The 14,302-nt window shown below is 36.0% G+C and overlaps 1 protein-coding gene across 1 annotated transcript; it reads right to left on the bottom strand.

The window, feature by feature from the left end:
• Positions 1-5: 5 nt before the first annotated feature.
• On the bottom strand, positions 6-10,210 carry LOC148871136 (subtilisin-like protease SBT4.15). Its single transcript, XM_088973130.1, has 11 exons — positions 10,095-10,210; positions 9,928-10,013; positions 3,913-4,010; positions 3,667-3,810; positions 3,475-3,580; positions 2,494-2,995; positions 2,310-2,413; positions 1,966-2,205; positions 1,745-1,853; positions 1,453-1,666; positions 6-753 (listed from the first exon to the last, which is right to left on the bottom strand). Exons 1-11 carry the CDS (start codon positions 10,188-10,190, stop codon positions 197-199), a joined length of 2,256 nt encoding a protein of 751 aa, XP_088829256.1. The 5' UTR covers positions 10,191-10,210; the 3' UTR covers positions 6-196.
• Positions 10,211-14,302: the final 4,092 nt, after the last annotated feature.

A 14,302-nucleotide genomic window follows, 5' to 3' on the forward strand; every position in this document is an offset into this window, starting at 1 on the left:
AGCTATTGAAGAAAACTTATATTAAATTTAGCTAACATTATTGATTAATCTGAATACAAAAAATACTAAAAAGATGTGGGGATTGAAAATATAAAGTCTAAACTCTGAACCTATAGCAGGGATTAAGCCTATTGATGCAATCTGTGCCAACAACTCCCAGAGCAATTTGTTTGGTGGGCACCAAAAAGAAACTGAGCTAACTGGTCACCCGGTACGCTGAGATCTTATAAACGACGATAGGGCTCCTGACTCTGTGAATTGAGTCGCTCCATTCCAGAGACGCCGAAATAAATGGAGTTTCCTTTCTTAGGGGCTTACCCTTGATAACGACTTTGAAAGTTTTTCTTTGGTACACCCGATTGAAGGCCAGAGTATTGGGGAAAACGGAGATAGAGAGACCCTCGGGTGATTTCACCGTTGCCTTGTAAACTGAGCTGTTAGTCCCTACATTTGTAACTATTCGTTTAAAAACAGCTGAAAATTTTTTTGCAGGGTGGGGTAGTGGAAGGGTCATTGTTGGGTAGTTGATGCCATCATGGCCACGAGCTGGTTGGAATTTTTGGCAATCCAAATGGCTCCAACCTGTGATTAGGTGAAGCTTTGTGTTGTTGTAGCCCTCCCTGCACAAGAAGCGAATGTAGGAGCTTATCTGAAGATCATAGACGAGGCCAGGGTTGAGCGCTTTCACTGGGTTGATATGGCCAGTCCCATACGCAAATTCAGCGTCCCGATTTCTAACCTTCATTGCAGTGGCTGAAACAAGAAGCAGAAATAGAGACAAGGGATTAAGGCCATATTTGGTTTAACCCTCGTTCTTTCTCATTCTTACCAAGATGAAGTTATAAAGTGAACAAGAATGGGTAAAAATGGGCAGAATGAGAAAATATTGCTATGAACCAAATGTTTTTTTCTAAAAAAGTGATTTTTTTAAGTGAACCAAATGCCTAGGTCTGTAAAACAGTTGGCATAGATGTCTACCGGCAGATGGCCCACGGTCAATGTTCCTCTGTTGTGTTTCCATGGTAGTCCACCAGTAAACATAAACATCTATGATGACAATTTTGTAGACCTACCAGGGCATAGAATTTCTTTAAAGATTGAAAATGAACAAGATGAGATATGATTATTTTTCATGCTATAGGTTACCTTAATTTTTGGCTATAGACTAATTTTTCATTCTAAAAAAATGAGAAACAGGGCAAGAATTTTGTAGCCAAACCTTCTAATGTTATTCATTCTTGTCCATTCTTTTTCATTAGAATTAAAAGAAGGAGGCATAGAGGAGGAAACCAAACATGATTTCAACTTTTACAATTAATCCCAAGTCAAACCATGAAAGAAGAATGCATAAGTTTTCCCTATTCTGGTTCTTTCTGTTAGTTGAAACGAGTGGTTGGTTGTGTATAGTAGGGTTGGGAGTAAGGATTAAGGTCAAACATGCGAAAGACTTACCGGTGGTCATTAGGGCAGACTTGATTGCCGCCGGGGACCAGTTGGGATGGAAGGACTTGACGTAGGCGGCAGCAGCGGCAGCATGAGGGCAAGCCATTGATGTGCCCGATACTATATTAAACAAAGAGAACCGGTCATCATACGGTTGCCCAGTCACTGACGCCAATTTTGTATAAGCGGCTAGTATGTCCACCCCCGGAGCTGTGATATCCGGCTGCTCATCCAAGTGAACAACATTTTCAATTTCAACGAGAGAGAGAGAGAGAGAGAGAGAGAGAGAGAGAGTGATTACTTTGAGGATCCTTGGGCTGAGGTAATTGGGGCCTCGAGATGAGAAGGATGCCACAAAAGGGGCACTAACTTTCACTTCTTTAGTCTTGTATATAATGGCTTGAGGGTTCCTGCATGATTACATGGGTCACATATAGTAGGGATTAACACAGTTGGGAAAGCAAAAATTTGTACTAAAATCAAAAGAAAGAGTGCAAAAGTCATGGCATATTAGGGAATTACTTGGTGGTGTTGATGTATCTATCAATCTGATCGCCGGACTTAAGATCAACACGGGACGCAGGAAGAACGTAAGAGAAGGCAGTGTCATTTAATTCCGATCCTGCTATGATTGTCCCAACACCCCCCAATTCTTTGACTGTATGGTCTTGCCTGTCGCCTAGAAACATTCCCTGGCCTGAGGCACAGTAGACTATCTTTCCATCCACTTTCTCCTGGCCCATAGTTCCCGAGTAGCAAGAACTGTGATTTTTGAAATGGAAGACATACATACAGCCATGAACTTTGTCAGTACTCTAAGCAAAGCAACCAGGAGAAAAGCTAGGTTAATTGTTCAAGAATACAACCTTGCGAAGTAAGCTTCATAGCCATCAGTGTAGTTGGCTGCTTTGGTGCCGCTCGTTAGAGGGTACATCTGCTTCGTTGGTGCATATGTGTTAAGGGAAAGTCCCTGATACAAGAGTACTGTAACTGGTCAAGCCATGGCTAAACCCAGAAAGATTTGAAAGTTGAAACACATTCACTACTTACATAGATCTTCATGCCATTGCCAAGCCTGATTTCTGTCCTGAATTTCCTATCTATACCAGTGGCGCCAACAGTCATGATCCAGGGTGCGACATTGGACACAGTTAATGCATAGGGCCCTTGGTTTCCAGCGGCGCAAGCAGTGAAGATGCCCTTCTTCATAGCGTGGAAGGAGCCGATGGCTAGTGAATCATTGAAGTAATTTCGAATGCTAGAACCGCCGATAGAAATGGAGAGCACGTCGACACCGTCGCTGATGACATCGTCAAATGCAGCTAAGATGTCTATGTCCGAGCACCAGTACCAACAGACCTTGTACATGGCGATGCGGGCCGACGGCACCCCGCCTCGTGCCGTCCCTCTGCCTATCCCGTAGAGGCTAGCATGGTTGACTGCTGAACCTGCAACCGTAGATGATGTGTGTGTTCCGTGCCCTTCGGTATCTGCTGGAGATTGGTCGGAAATTTTGATTTGAATGCTGTAGGACCTTGCACCTATGAGCTTGCTGCCAGAGTTATACAGGTGAAGGATTCAAAATTTGTTGAAAACCCATGAATATGCATTACAAAAGTTGGAGTTCTAATGGTAAATTTATCCACCATTAATTAGATAGACCCTGACTTTCTGATGATCAAATATATACATCTGGCATGGTGGAGAAATTACTTTTTAAAGTCAAAACATTCACAACGCAAGGCCACATATTACAATATCCAGTAGGTATGTAAATGGGTAGCCTCCTATCAAATCAAAATTAAACTAGCTGGTAAATGGTAATGCTATCTATTAGAAGATCTGGAATATGGGTTCTCTGGGCCGGGTCTAGGGTCAATGCAGGCCCAACCCTAAATATGGGTCTAGGACCCAGGCCTGGCCCAGCCCATATAACACTGGATGTAGCTAGTGAATTATATTGAAGATTTTATTAATGCAAAATTAACCAAATAAACAAACAAAGAGGGAGAGATGGAATGACAATCTTACTTGTTGCAGCCGGTGAAATTATCACCTACTTCGCATTTACCCTTCCATTTAGACGGAGGCGGCCCATACCCTTTATCATCGAAACTTGGAGATTCAGGATAAACTCCTGAAAGAATTAACCTTTATGAGTTTACTCCCATGAATGATTACAAGGAAATCTGGATACTGGGAGCTTTTCCAGCTTTAATTTACCTGTGTCCAACAAACCCACTATGATGTCGCTCTCAGATTGATGGTTCCTGTTTACTGTTAGAGGCATTCCAAGAAAATCCCATGATCTTGTGGTGACAAGCTTACGTTTGGTGTTTGGAAACACGGATACAACCCCCTCTCTCTCTGCAATGATCCAACCAAAAACATTCTTCATTTTCATTGTTGTATTTAGATCAGTGCACGGAATTATTAAAACTTCAGTTTTTGATAGATAGCCATACATACCCATCAGTCGATTTGCTTCATGTGGCAACAGCATGGCCGCGAACCCATTAAAACTCCTTTTATAGCTATGTATTCTGGACTCTCTTGCAATGCTCTCACTTGGTAAAAGAACAACATCTTCATCAACATCAAACTATCCTAAAATAAAATAATAAGATGGAAGATAGTCTTTTCCTCTAATTTGCTCAACTACACATGGAGGAACTACAATCTTTTGCTTCAGCTGCATACATCCAATTTGAAACAATACCTAGAAGTTTAGCAACAAATTGCCCAGAAGGAAAACAAAGAAAGCCTAATCTTCTCAATGAAAGGCCGACTACGCTTCTGTTATTGCATGGTCTGTTCTCTAGTGGAGTCATTACTTAGCAATTTATTAAGAGTGTTATGTTGTGCCTTGAATTCTTTGTTGTGGCCTACTTCAATTGACCCACATTTATGGAGAAAACACTGAAGGGAAAATTTTATCTTGTGGTTTGTGGTGGATGTAGAGGGTTGGGCCACCCTGTAGATTGCAATCTGATCCACCCTCGTTGGGGCGGGTTTTAGGGAAACCCAAAACTATTCTGACTAGGGATGGAGCGGGAGTGGTATTTATTCATTCCACTCTGATATATATTATTTTTGAGAATGGATATATATCAAAAGTTACTTAATCAATGATAAATCAAATCATTGGCAATATCCTTTAAAAATTAAAACATAAAGATATTAGGACTTTTAGAAGAATTTATAAGTTAAATAAATAAATAAAAGGATTGTTTACTAAAACACCCTCTATAGCTAGGAGTGCAAGTTGGGCAGGTTGGGCCGGGTTTATGCTCAACCCAGGCCCGGTCCTAAAATTTGGGCTTAAGGCCCGAGCCCGAGGTTAAGCCTGATTTTCCCAACTCGATCCCAGCCTGCTCTATAATTTGATGCACTTGGGTTGTCAATGAATCCACTCTAAAATTATACATATATAGATGTATTTATGCAAATAATATATATATATATATATGTACAAATGTATATAATTGAGTCGAGTTTGGGCTACCAAAGGGCTAGGCCCAAGCCTAGCCCGGAAAGTAAAAAAGCCCGACTTCTTGGGCCCGAGCCCAACCTGAGGACCAAAAATCCAAGCCCAGCCTGTGTAAAATTCTGGGTGGGGCCAATTCAGGCTCAGGCTGGGCCTGCCCAAGTTGCACCCCTATCTATAGCTTGCAATCGATTAACTTAATTAACTTTCCATTAGATGATAGTGGAAATTGACAGTTTTGTCCCTAATGTCCATTTGAATAAATTTAATAAAAATAAATAAAATTGAAAATACCATTTTTTCCCCTAGTAAGACATGAGCAACCACTCTATTTGGTACTAGTTGCTCAATTTTGTTTTCTGTATGAAGAAGTATTAGGGTACTTTTGGAATAAACAATCATATGCCCATTTAGATGACAAAACAAACACTTCTTAGTAAAAGGCTAGGGGTGGCCACGAGCTTAGCTTCTCCTGAGCTATTGGAGCTCGGGTCAGTTCGGTTTAAACTGAGTTTCGAGCTAAGCTTGATCTCAGTGAAGCTCTACTCATGAGGTTCGGGAACCTAATCACGTCTAGTATAATAAATAAATAATTTTTATTATACATACATACATACATACATACATACATATTATACATATAAATATTTATATATAATAAGTAATTTTTGTAATCCTTATTTTTTTTATGTAAAATTAAAAAAAACTATTTTTATATGTATAATTTTTATTTTTTAGAAAAAGCTTGACTTGTAGTTGAGCTCAAACTTGCGAGTTTTTGAACCGAGCCGAGCTTGAGCTCAAGTTTCTAGCTTGAATAGAGCTCAAGCCTAACACTATTTCTGTGAGCCAAGCTCGAATAACCAAGTATTCAGCTCGGCTCGGCTCGAATCCACCTCTAGTGAAACATTAATTAAGTAAATAGGTTGCGACGTATAGGGGGTGTTCTAGTAAATGACACTAAATAAAATGAGTATGGATCTCCTACACTCGAAGTATGTGGGTGGGGGTGCACTTCCATTAACAAATGAACATGTCTTGTGTTCAGAGTGTGGACCCCACTCACATGCATGGAGTGAGACCAAACGGAAAAACTTCTGTTAAATTAATATTTTACTTTTTTAAACTTAAAAAAATATTTAAAGTGAACAAAAAGGAGTGGGAATTTACCCTGGACTCCAAATGATGAACCCTTCTTCAAACTTCAACCACTAGTATTTGTGTACATAACTTGCACGAAACAAATTTTGTGATGATGATAGTATATAATATATTTCCAAATTTTTTTTACAATTTTTTATATTTCTACATCTATAAAAATTATTCTTATTTATCGCATTTATTATGGTTCATTAATATAAAGACATGTCCAAATAAAATTCTTGAAAAGGTAACAAGAATTAATAAAATTCTTATTATTCTTAATTTTTATTATCATTAATGAAATTTTTATTATTCTTATTTATTATTATTCATTAATAAAATTAATAATTTTTATCAATTACCTTCATCAGAATTTTATTTGTATTCTCATTACCTTTGCAAGAATTAACTTCTATATGATAAATCATAAATCCAACTTCAGCTCCTTCAACCACTAAAACCCTTACAATGAACTGCTATAAAAAAATATTACTTACCCAATGATGTGGGCTTTAAGGTAACAAAAATTAAAAATGAACCCACCATATGATCAAGAACTAAACCAATGAAAATAGGTTAAAAATATTAAAAAAAAAAACAAGAAAATAGTTTAAAGAATAAATTGGTCATGCATGCCATTTGCAAGTTGAAAATCTATTCATGGTGGTTAATGAGGCCCAACATTGGCTATTTGAGAAAAAAATGTACATTCAAGTTTTTTTAATTTAAATAAATTAAAGGGTAAATTGCTAAAACCTCTTGTAAAATTTTTTATCATATTGCTAAACCCCCTAAAGTTTGGTAAATGCAATCACCTCTCATGAACTTTTTGACATAGATACAAGTAGACCCTCTATTAGAATCTTCTAACAAAAAGCACAAAAAAGTCCAAAATACCCATATACTTACTTTTGAATAAAATGTTTATTTTTTAATTTTTTTCTTCGCATCAATCACTAACCCCAATCCCTTCTAATCTCTTTTTTCGGAATTGATATATTTTCCAATTTTTCCCTTCATATCAATTGCTCAAAGGCATAATTGCAACTTTAAACTCTCTTTTCATACCTCTTGCTAGAGGATTTTACAAAGGGGGTCTACTTGCAATTATTTCAAGAAATTTATGGGAGATGATTGCAATCACCAAACTTCAGGGGAGGTTTGGGCAACGGTTAAAAACTTCAAGAGATGTTTCAGCAATTACCATGGTTTGTTTTCCAACTATTGAACAAAAAAAGGGATTTTTTTTTTTTGTATTTTCCCTAGCAAGTATTAAATGAGAATGTTAAATAACATTTTCGTCATTGACTTGTTTTACAATTATGAACAAAAAGAATGGAATTTTGTGTCGTTTCTGTAATAAGCATTAAATGAGAAAACAAAAGTACATATTTACCATTGCTAATCCTCTGATTTAAACCTTAGAGATGGGGTATTTTAGTCTAGTGAAAATTCCAAAAGCCAACCACATCTATTCTTACTTTTATAGATAGTATAGATTAAAGATCAGAATAAGACCTCCTTCAAGCTTCAGCCAAGGGCGAAATATCTATATGAAAGCACTCATTTGCTAGTTGCTTCCTTGAATTTTCATGGTGAAACCTTTCGAACTGTGAGATTCAATATTTCTTCAAATCTGTTTTTTCTTCTTCCATCTTCGGTCCAAGATCAAGAGCGGGATTTGGAAGTTTGATTCAAGACAAATTTCAGTTTTATTATAGTTTCAGTCAAGATTGAGTTTTCTTCTTCCATCTTCGGTCAAGAGCAAGATTCAAATAAACAAGTCACATGTTTTTTCTTCATCCCGATCTTGAATCTTTCAAGATTAACTTGAAGGAGGCTTTCATCGTTTGAAGTCTAGGGTCAGTTCCTACTACTTTTTGTTCACTTTTACTATTTTTTAAGTTAAAAAAATAAAATATTAATCTAATAGAAGTTTTACCGTTTAGTCTCACTCCACGTTTGTGGGTGGAGTTCACACTCTGAATACAATACGTGTTCATTTGTTATTGGAAGTACAACCCTGCCCACATACTACCAGTGCAGGAGATCCAGACTCAAATAAAACAACTTGGTCAAGTTTCTATCCTTTATGATCGCAACTTATCTAAAAGGTTCAATCCTTTATGTCTTTAACCATTTACTATTAAGATATGATGTGATATTTTTTAACCATTTACTATTAAGAATTGAAGTAGAAGGTAGAAGGCAGAAGGTAGAAGCTAGAGAGAACTTTATGACATTCCCAATTGGTTGGAAAGTGTGGGGCCTCATGGAGTCTAGTCAGATTCAAGTCCAATCCAAGCAATATTTTTAGGTGAATTGTCTATCAAATTCTAATTTTTATTAGTTAACTTGCCTAAACCAATTTTAAAATAGTGTAACTAAGATTTTTAAGACTGCCAAAAGAAAATGGTATCTATTTCTCTGAATTCAATTTAAGACTCAATTGGTTTAGGCAAGTTAAAGTCCAACCTAGCTAAGCAATATTTTTAGGTGAATCACTTATCTATGGATTTTTTTATCAATTTTATTTTAAAAATTTATTGATGTAATTGTTTTTAAATTTAAATGGACATAAATTAATGTTATTATGATTTAGGATTGTAAATGGCATCTATTTTCTTGAATTCAAATTGAGACTGAATTGGTCTAGACAAGTTCAAATCTACCCCAAAATGTGAATGAATAAACCATGGTAATGAAAAATCCAATCCAAAATGTGAAAGAAACCATGGTTAGCAATGGTCGGGGTGGGGTGGGAAAATTCAGGATCCCCATTCCCGGTGGAGGTGGGGATAGGGATGGCCGAATGGGGCTGGGATTTCCAGCCTCGTTGGGGTATGCAATGGGGGTATATGTGTTAAGGGTTGGGAAAGGATGTGTAAAACCAGGTCCTGCCCTGTTGCCATTCCCTATAAATACATAAAAAATAATAAAAACTGTAAGGTTTTTAACTCTACATATTTGTATTATATTTGTACTGTTTTCAATCTGAGCCTTGGAAGGCATACAAATGCAAATATGTACTGTACAAATACATACAAATTTGCACTCTACAAATTTGTTTTATATTATTTTATATGTTTTTGAATGGTATATATTTGCATTTGTCTTCTTTCCAAACTGAGCCTAAGGGCCTTTTTCCATGCCTGTAAATAATCTTATGTCTCTTGCACCCCAACTTTTTTACTTGAGAAGTAGTTGAGACTTGAGAGAGTTTTCAGGTTGGAATCTAGGTGTAATAATGCAACAACTAACAAAAGTTCTCAGTGAGGCCTTGTAAGTGTGAGAGTTTTTGAGAGTGTGTAAAAGTTGCTCTCATCTTTGTATCTCTACCAATATTTGTTGATATAGTGGATTATTTATCTGCCATTGTCGGTGGACATGGGCACACTGAATCATATAAACCTTTGTGTATTTTGTGGTGTGGCTTGTTTCTTCTTTCTTTCCCCTATTTAGTTCTCAGTATCTCTGTATTTACTTTCTGGATTGTCATTGGGACTTTTCTTTTCTTCTGGGTTTATCACTTTACTTTACCGTTAACTACGATTCACATTCTTGGTGCCTGTGATTCCGCACTGAGTATTCTGGGACTCGCACTACTTGCGATTTCATTTCACCTATATGGCCATTTACTATTCTTCTCTTGTTCCGAAATTCAACCAAGATCCGCACTTAGGAATCGCACCTAGGTTAATTTGGCACTTGAGTTTCACACAACAAAGAGAAACAGGTATCACCTCTGATCTTATGGGCAATCTTCGAAAACAATAATCAAAATCAGAAATTCAACCAACAAATGTTCGATAAATGTCACAGCTGCAATAGGTAAAATGAATCAGCCTACTTACTCTCCGATGACATCAGTAAGCATGTTGTGGTGTTGCTCTACTGAGAATCCATGCTCCTGCACGTCTCCCATGTACACTATATACGGCTGTTATCAACACAATAATCACCATTGGCTGATGCTTTGAACAAACTCCATATATAAAGCGCACAAGATAGAGAGACCCACCTGTCTACCGGTGTTGCTGGCGGAGCCATGAACTGACGTAGCTACTAGACAGAGATTGATCAAGACGGCCAACAGCAGTTTCTCTGAGATCCTCATCGTCTAGATCTCCCAGTCTCTCTTTGACGAGCAGGCGCTAGAAAAGAGTGACCAGTGGGTGGTTTAAATATTGACGAAAATGAGTCTATTTTGCTTTTCATTTGTCTGTTAGTAGTTTGATGAAGTGGAGATTTGCACTGGATTATCATAGAGAAATTTGTGGGAGGAGCTTGGTCAGCTTGGACTCTTTCTTTTTCTTTTTGCGGAATCACAGTAATATCGCTTCAATTTGTTGGGCACAAATGGGTCGGATCTAAAGTTGTTGATCCATCTTGCTATTCAGTCTAATTAAATTTGCTCCGGTCTTGGAGGGGAGAGCTTCTAATGGAACATAGGTCATGCTTGAAGAGTCTTCTCTGGATTCGACCGACGCTCCATTAAATCTTCTAAAAACCAATTTGATCATATCGTCTCTGATACACAACCCGTGTCTAGGAGGGCGGGCTTCAGGGGTGTCAATGGACCAGTCCAAAATCAATTTGGATGGATTGGATGTATTGGATTGAACCAATTCGGTCCAAAATATTTATTAGATTAGACTGGGCCTGATCTGTTCGTAATAAATTTATATTGGATTCGATTGGATTAAGTCAATGTCCAATAGATTCATATAAGATAAGAATATAGGTGTCAATGGACCGAATTTGGGTTGAAACTAATCTAAATTAAAATGAATTTGAACAGATAGAACGGTTTAAAAATTGATTTGGACCAGTCCAAAATGGTTCAAAATATTCATTGGATTGGATTGGACATGGTCCAAGAAAGGCTACCCCAGATGTGTAACCCCATGAACCTTATCAAGAGTTATGTAAGTGAGTCACTAAAGGAAATGAGCCTTAGACCATTAATAATAAGACTAGTTAAATTAGTCACATGAAGTTGTAATGTGATTTGGATTGAATATGGGTATGGAGTTCAATTCTTTTGATGTGGTTAAGTCCTAACCCAAATCTGATTTGGATTAGTGCTAAGTTTATTGGGAGAGAGGTCTATATATAGGGTTAAAAGGGAGAGGTCGAATTAAACTCTTCTAGCTACACTCTCTCCTACTCTCCCTCTCTCTCTCTCATAAACTCTAGTTTGAACCAGCCTTGGAGTTGACTATTTCTCCATTATTTTTTATTTTGTTTTTTCTGAAGAAAAAAAATCAAAGATTAAGTGCACCCAGTTGCATTAATTCCAATTAGTTGGAGATCAAAATCGTCTAAAGCATAGTTGCAAGATCAACATCAAGTTCTAGCTGAGCCATTTTCAGCTGGGAGACTGATGTAGGTCTGAATTTTGTGTACTTGATATCAAGTATGCTCAGTTTAATTTTGAGTTTCAAATTTGATTAGGTTCAATGGAAGATGGATCCAAAAAATTAAGCAAATATCGAGAAATTGGCTCTCAGGTTTGGATTTTTTTTTTTTTTTTTTTTTTTTGCAATTTGGTCATCAACCCTAACAAGTTTGGCCATGAAACTAATGAGTTTTAGCCCTTCTAACGGATCCACCATTTGTCATACTAAGAGTTCGCTTAGTTCCCTAAAATAAGTGCTTGGAATAAGAATCGAAATGGACCATTCTGATTTCAACTGTTTGTTTGGCTGGAATGAGATTCTAATTACCATTTTTGGTAGAATGGGATTTTAATTACCACTTTTGGTAGAATAGAATTCCCCCATATTAGGTAATGGCCACTCTAGCCTCCCCCTTGGGAATAGAATTTCCATTTTAGAGTCTACCAATAAGTATAGAGCTCCTAACAAAAAAGCCTCCAAACCCTAATATTAATAAAATAATAAATTAATAGTATAATAAAATATTAATATAATTTAATTAAAGTAATAATAAAATAATAAAACAATAATAATAAAATATCAATAAACTAATACAAAATTAAAAAATTTCAATTGATCCTGGTTACAACTCCAAATGAACCAAACAACAATGATTGGAATTCGACTCTACAGATTCCCATTTGAACCAAAGAAGCGTTGGAAATAGGCAATTCCCATTTTGATTCTAGGGTATTTCGATTCCAATCCAATTTTGATATGACCGTAAACCAAACAAACCCTAAATTTCCTTATTAACGTTTCTAACCAACTCAATATTTGAACCTTGGTGTGCATCACCTCAAAAACAGTGAGATATATTCATTCACCAAATCCCATTTTGAATCCAATGATCAACCATGAAAACTACTAAGATTTCATTCCAATGGTCCTAGATGAATAAAACTAAACAACTAGACCAATATCCTCTACCTAATTTGAAAATTCCATGATATTTAACATCCCTATTTACACTCACACGTCAAGTTTTAACACAAAATTTCTTTGACTGACCATCCCACCGATAGATTCTAATTTCACATTTATAATTAAATCACACTAAAATATGCAATAGCCTAACTTCTCTCATTGAGTTTAGAAACCTGAAGATAATCAATCTAATCAAAATCATAAATTCCTTTATTTTCCTCTAGAATAAGCAAGACTTCCATTTTGAGCCTTTTTATTGGTTAATAAGCTATAAGACAAAACCCTAATCTGAATCATATATATCAATCCATATATCCAATATTCATTTCTTCCATAAGATTCTAGATACCCAAAAATGCATACCCCTCGAATTTTATTTCAAGACTCCCTCATTTGAACTGTCATTCAACCAAAATTCCATTTCAGCAAATCTTATTAATCGAAACTTATCAGTCATAAATCTTCATCATGTAAATCTCATTTAACCAATTAGACTATATAATCATGTTCAAAGACTCACAAACAAACCCTGTTATATCAAATTTCATAACCTAATTCCCTGGTTTCATCATTAAAATAAAAATATTATATTTTTAGCACCGGATTCAATCTCCCATAACCTATATTGATCTAGAGCTTCAAGGAGGTGGGGCTGATGTTAGCCCTTCATTAAAACCCCACCGGCCCCTTAAACCAATTGGGATGCACCAAATAGACAAGATGAACCCAAAACCCCAAAGTAACCTTTCTTGAATCAGGGAAATGACATAAGGATCATTATGGCCATTTCAATTTTATGTTTTTTTTTTTGCTACTAAGAAGCCAAATTCGAGCCTGGTATAAATAGATTCGAAAATACCCACATTGGGCACAAAAAACCCTGAAACAATTCATAGAAATCTTGGATAAACCCTAAGATGCGTGGGGTCAAGCTTAAGACCTTTCCAACCTTTTCTCTCTATAAATAGCCCCTAACATAACAGTACAAAGAACCATCATTTGAATCCATATTACCATTTCCAATGGGAAATTAAGAAAAGCTTGAAAGCTAGGGTTTGAAATTGTAAAACTACCACATCCTTCTCCATTTTTCTCTCCTTATCAAGAACATAATCGAATCATCCCTTTTTTTACACCATGGAATGATTACAAGATAACTTTCTTGTTTGAATCATCAAGATACCGTTTCCAAACATAGAGGAGCTACTAGGAATCATCTATCAAGGTCAAACTTAATTAGTAAGTCTCTCAACCTATGTAGTTAAAGTTGAAAGTTAATTTTTGATTATTTGGTATTAATTTTCATCAAATACCTTGATAGTTAAAGGTTGAATTGATTGGAATTCCAATAGGAATGCAAACGGATTGGATCGGATTCCAACACTGTTTATGTCAGATCTGATCGGATCCAAAGATCCGATCTGATCTGATAGGACTCGATTTGAATTTGAACTCTAGTGGTAAGTCAGATCTTCATATCTAATTTGATTCAAATTGTTTTCTTTAAAAATTAATAAATCATTACAAGAAAAATAAAATATACTAATTTAAATAAAATAAAAAAAGTACAAGTATTTTTTAAATATTTTCATCATATATATACATGTTTTTTTATAAAAAAAAATAATAAAACAAAATTATAAAAAATATAATATAAAAATATATTTATAAATAAATAAATAACATATATATGTATTATATATATTTATATTAATAAATATATAATATATATCGGATCGAATCTTCTTGGATCAGATAGGGGCAATCCAAATCCAATCCGATTTCTAATCGGATCCTATTATCTGATCCAATCCGATTTCTAATCGGATCCTATTATCTGATCCGATCCGAACAGGGGTGA

The sequence above is a fragment of the Nelumbo lutea genome, chromosome 2, assembly GCF_056320005.1.
Source record: "Nelumbo lutea isolate HS-2025 chromosome 2, American lotus-T2T, whole genome shotgun sequence".
NCBI lineage: Eukaryota > Viridiplantae > Streptophyta > Magnoliopsida > Proteales > Nelumbonaceae > Nelumbo > Nelumbo lutea.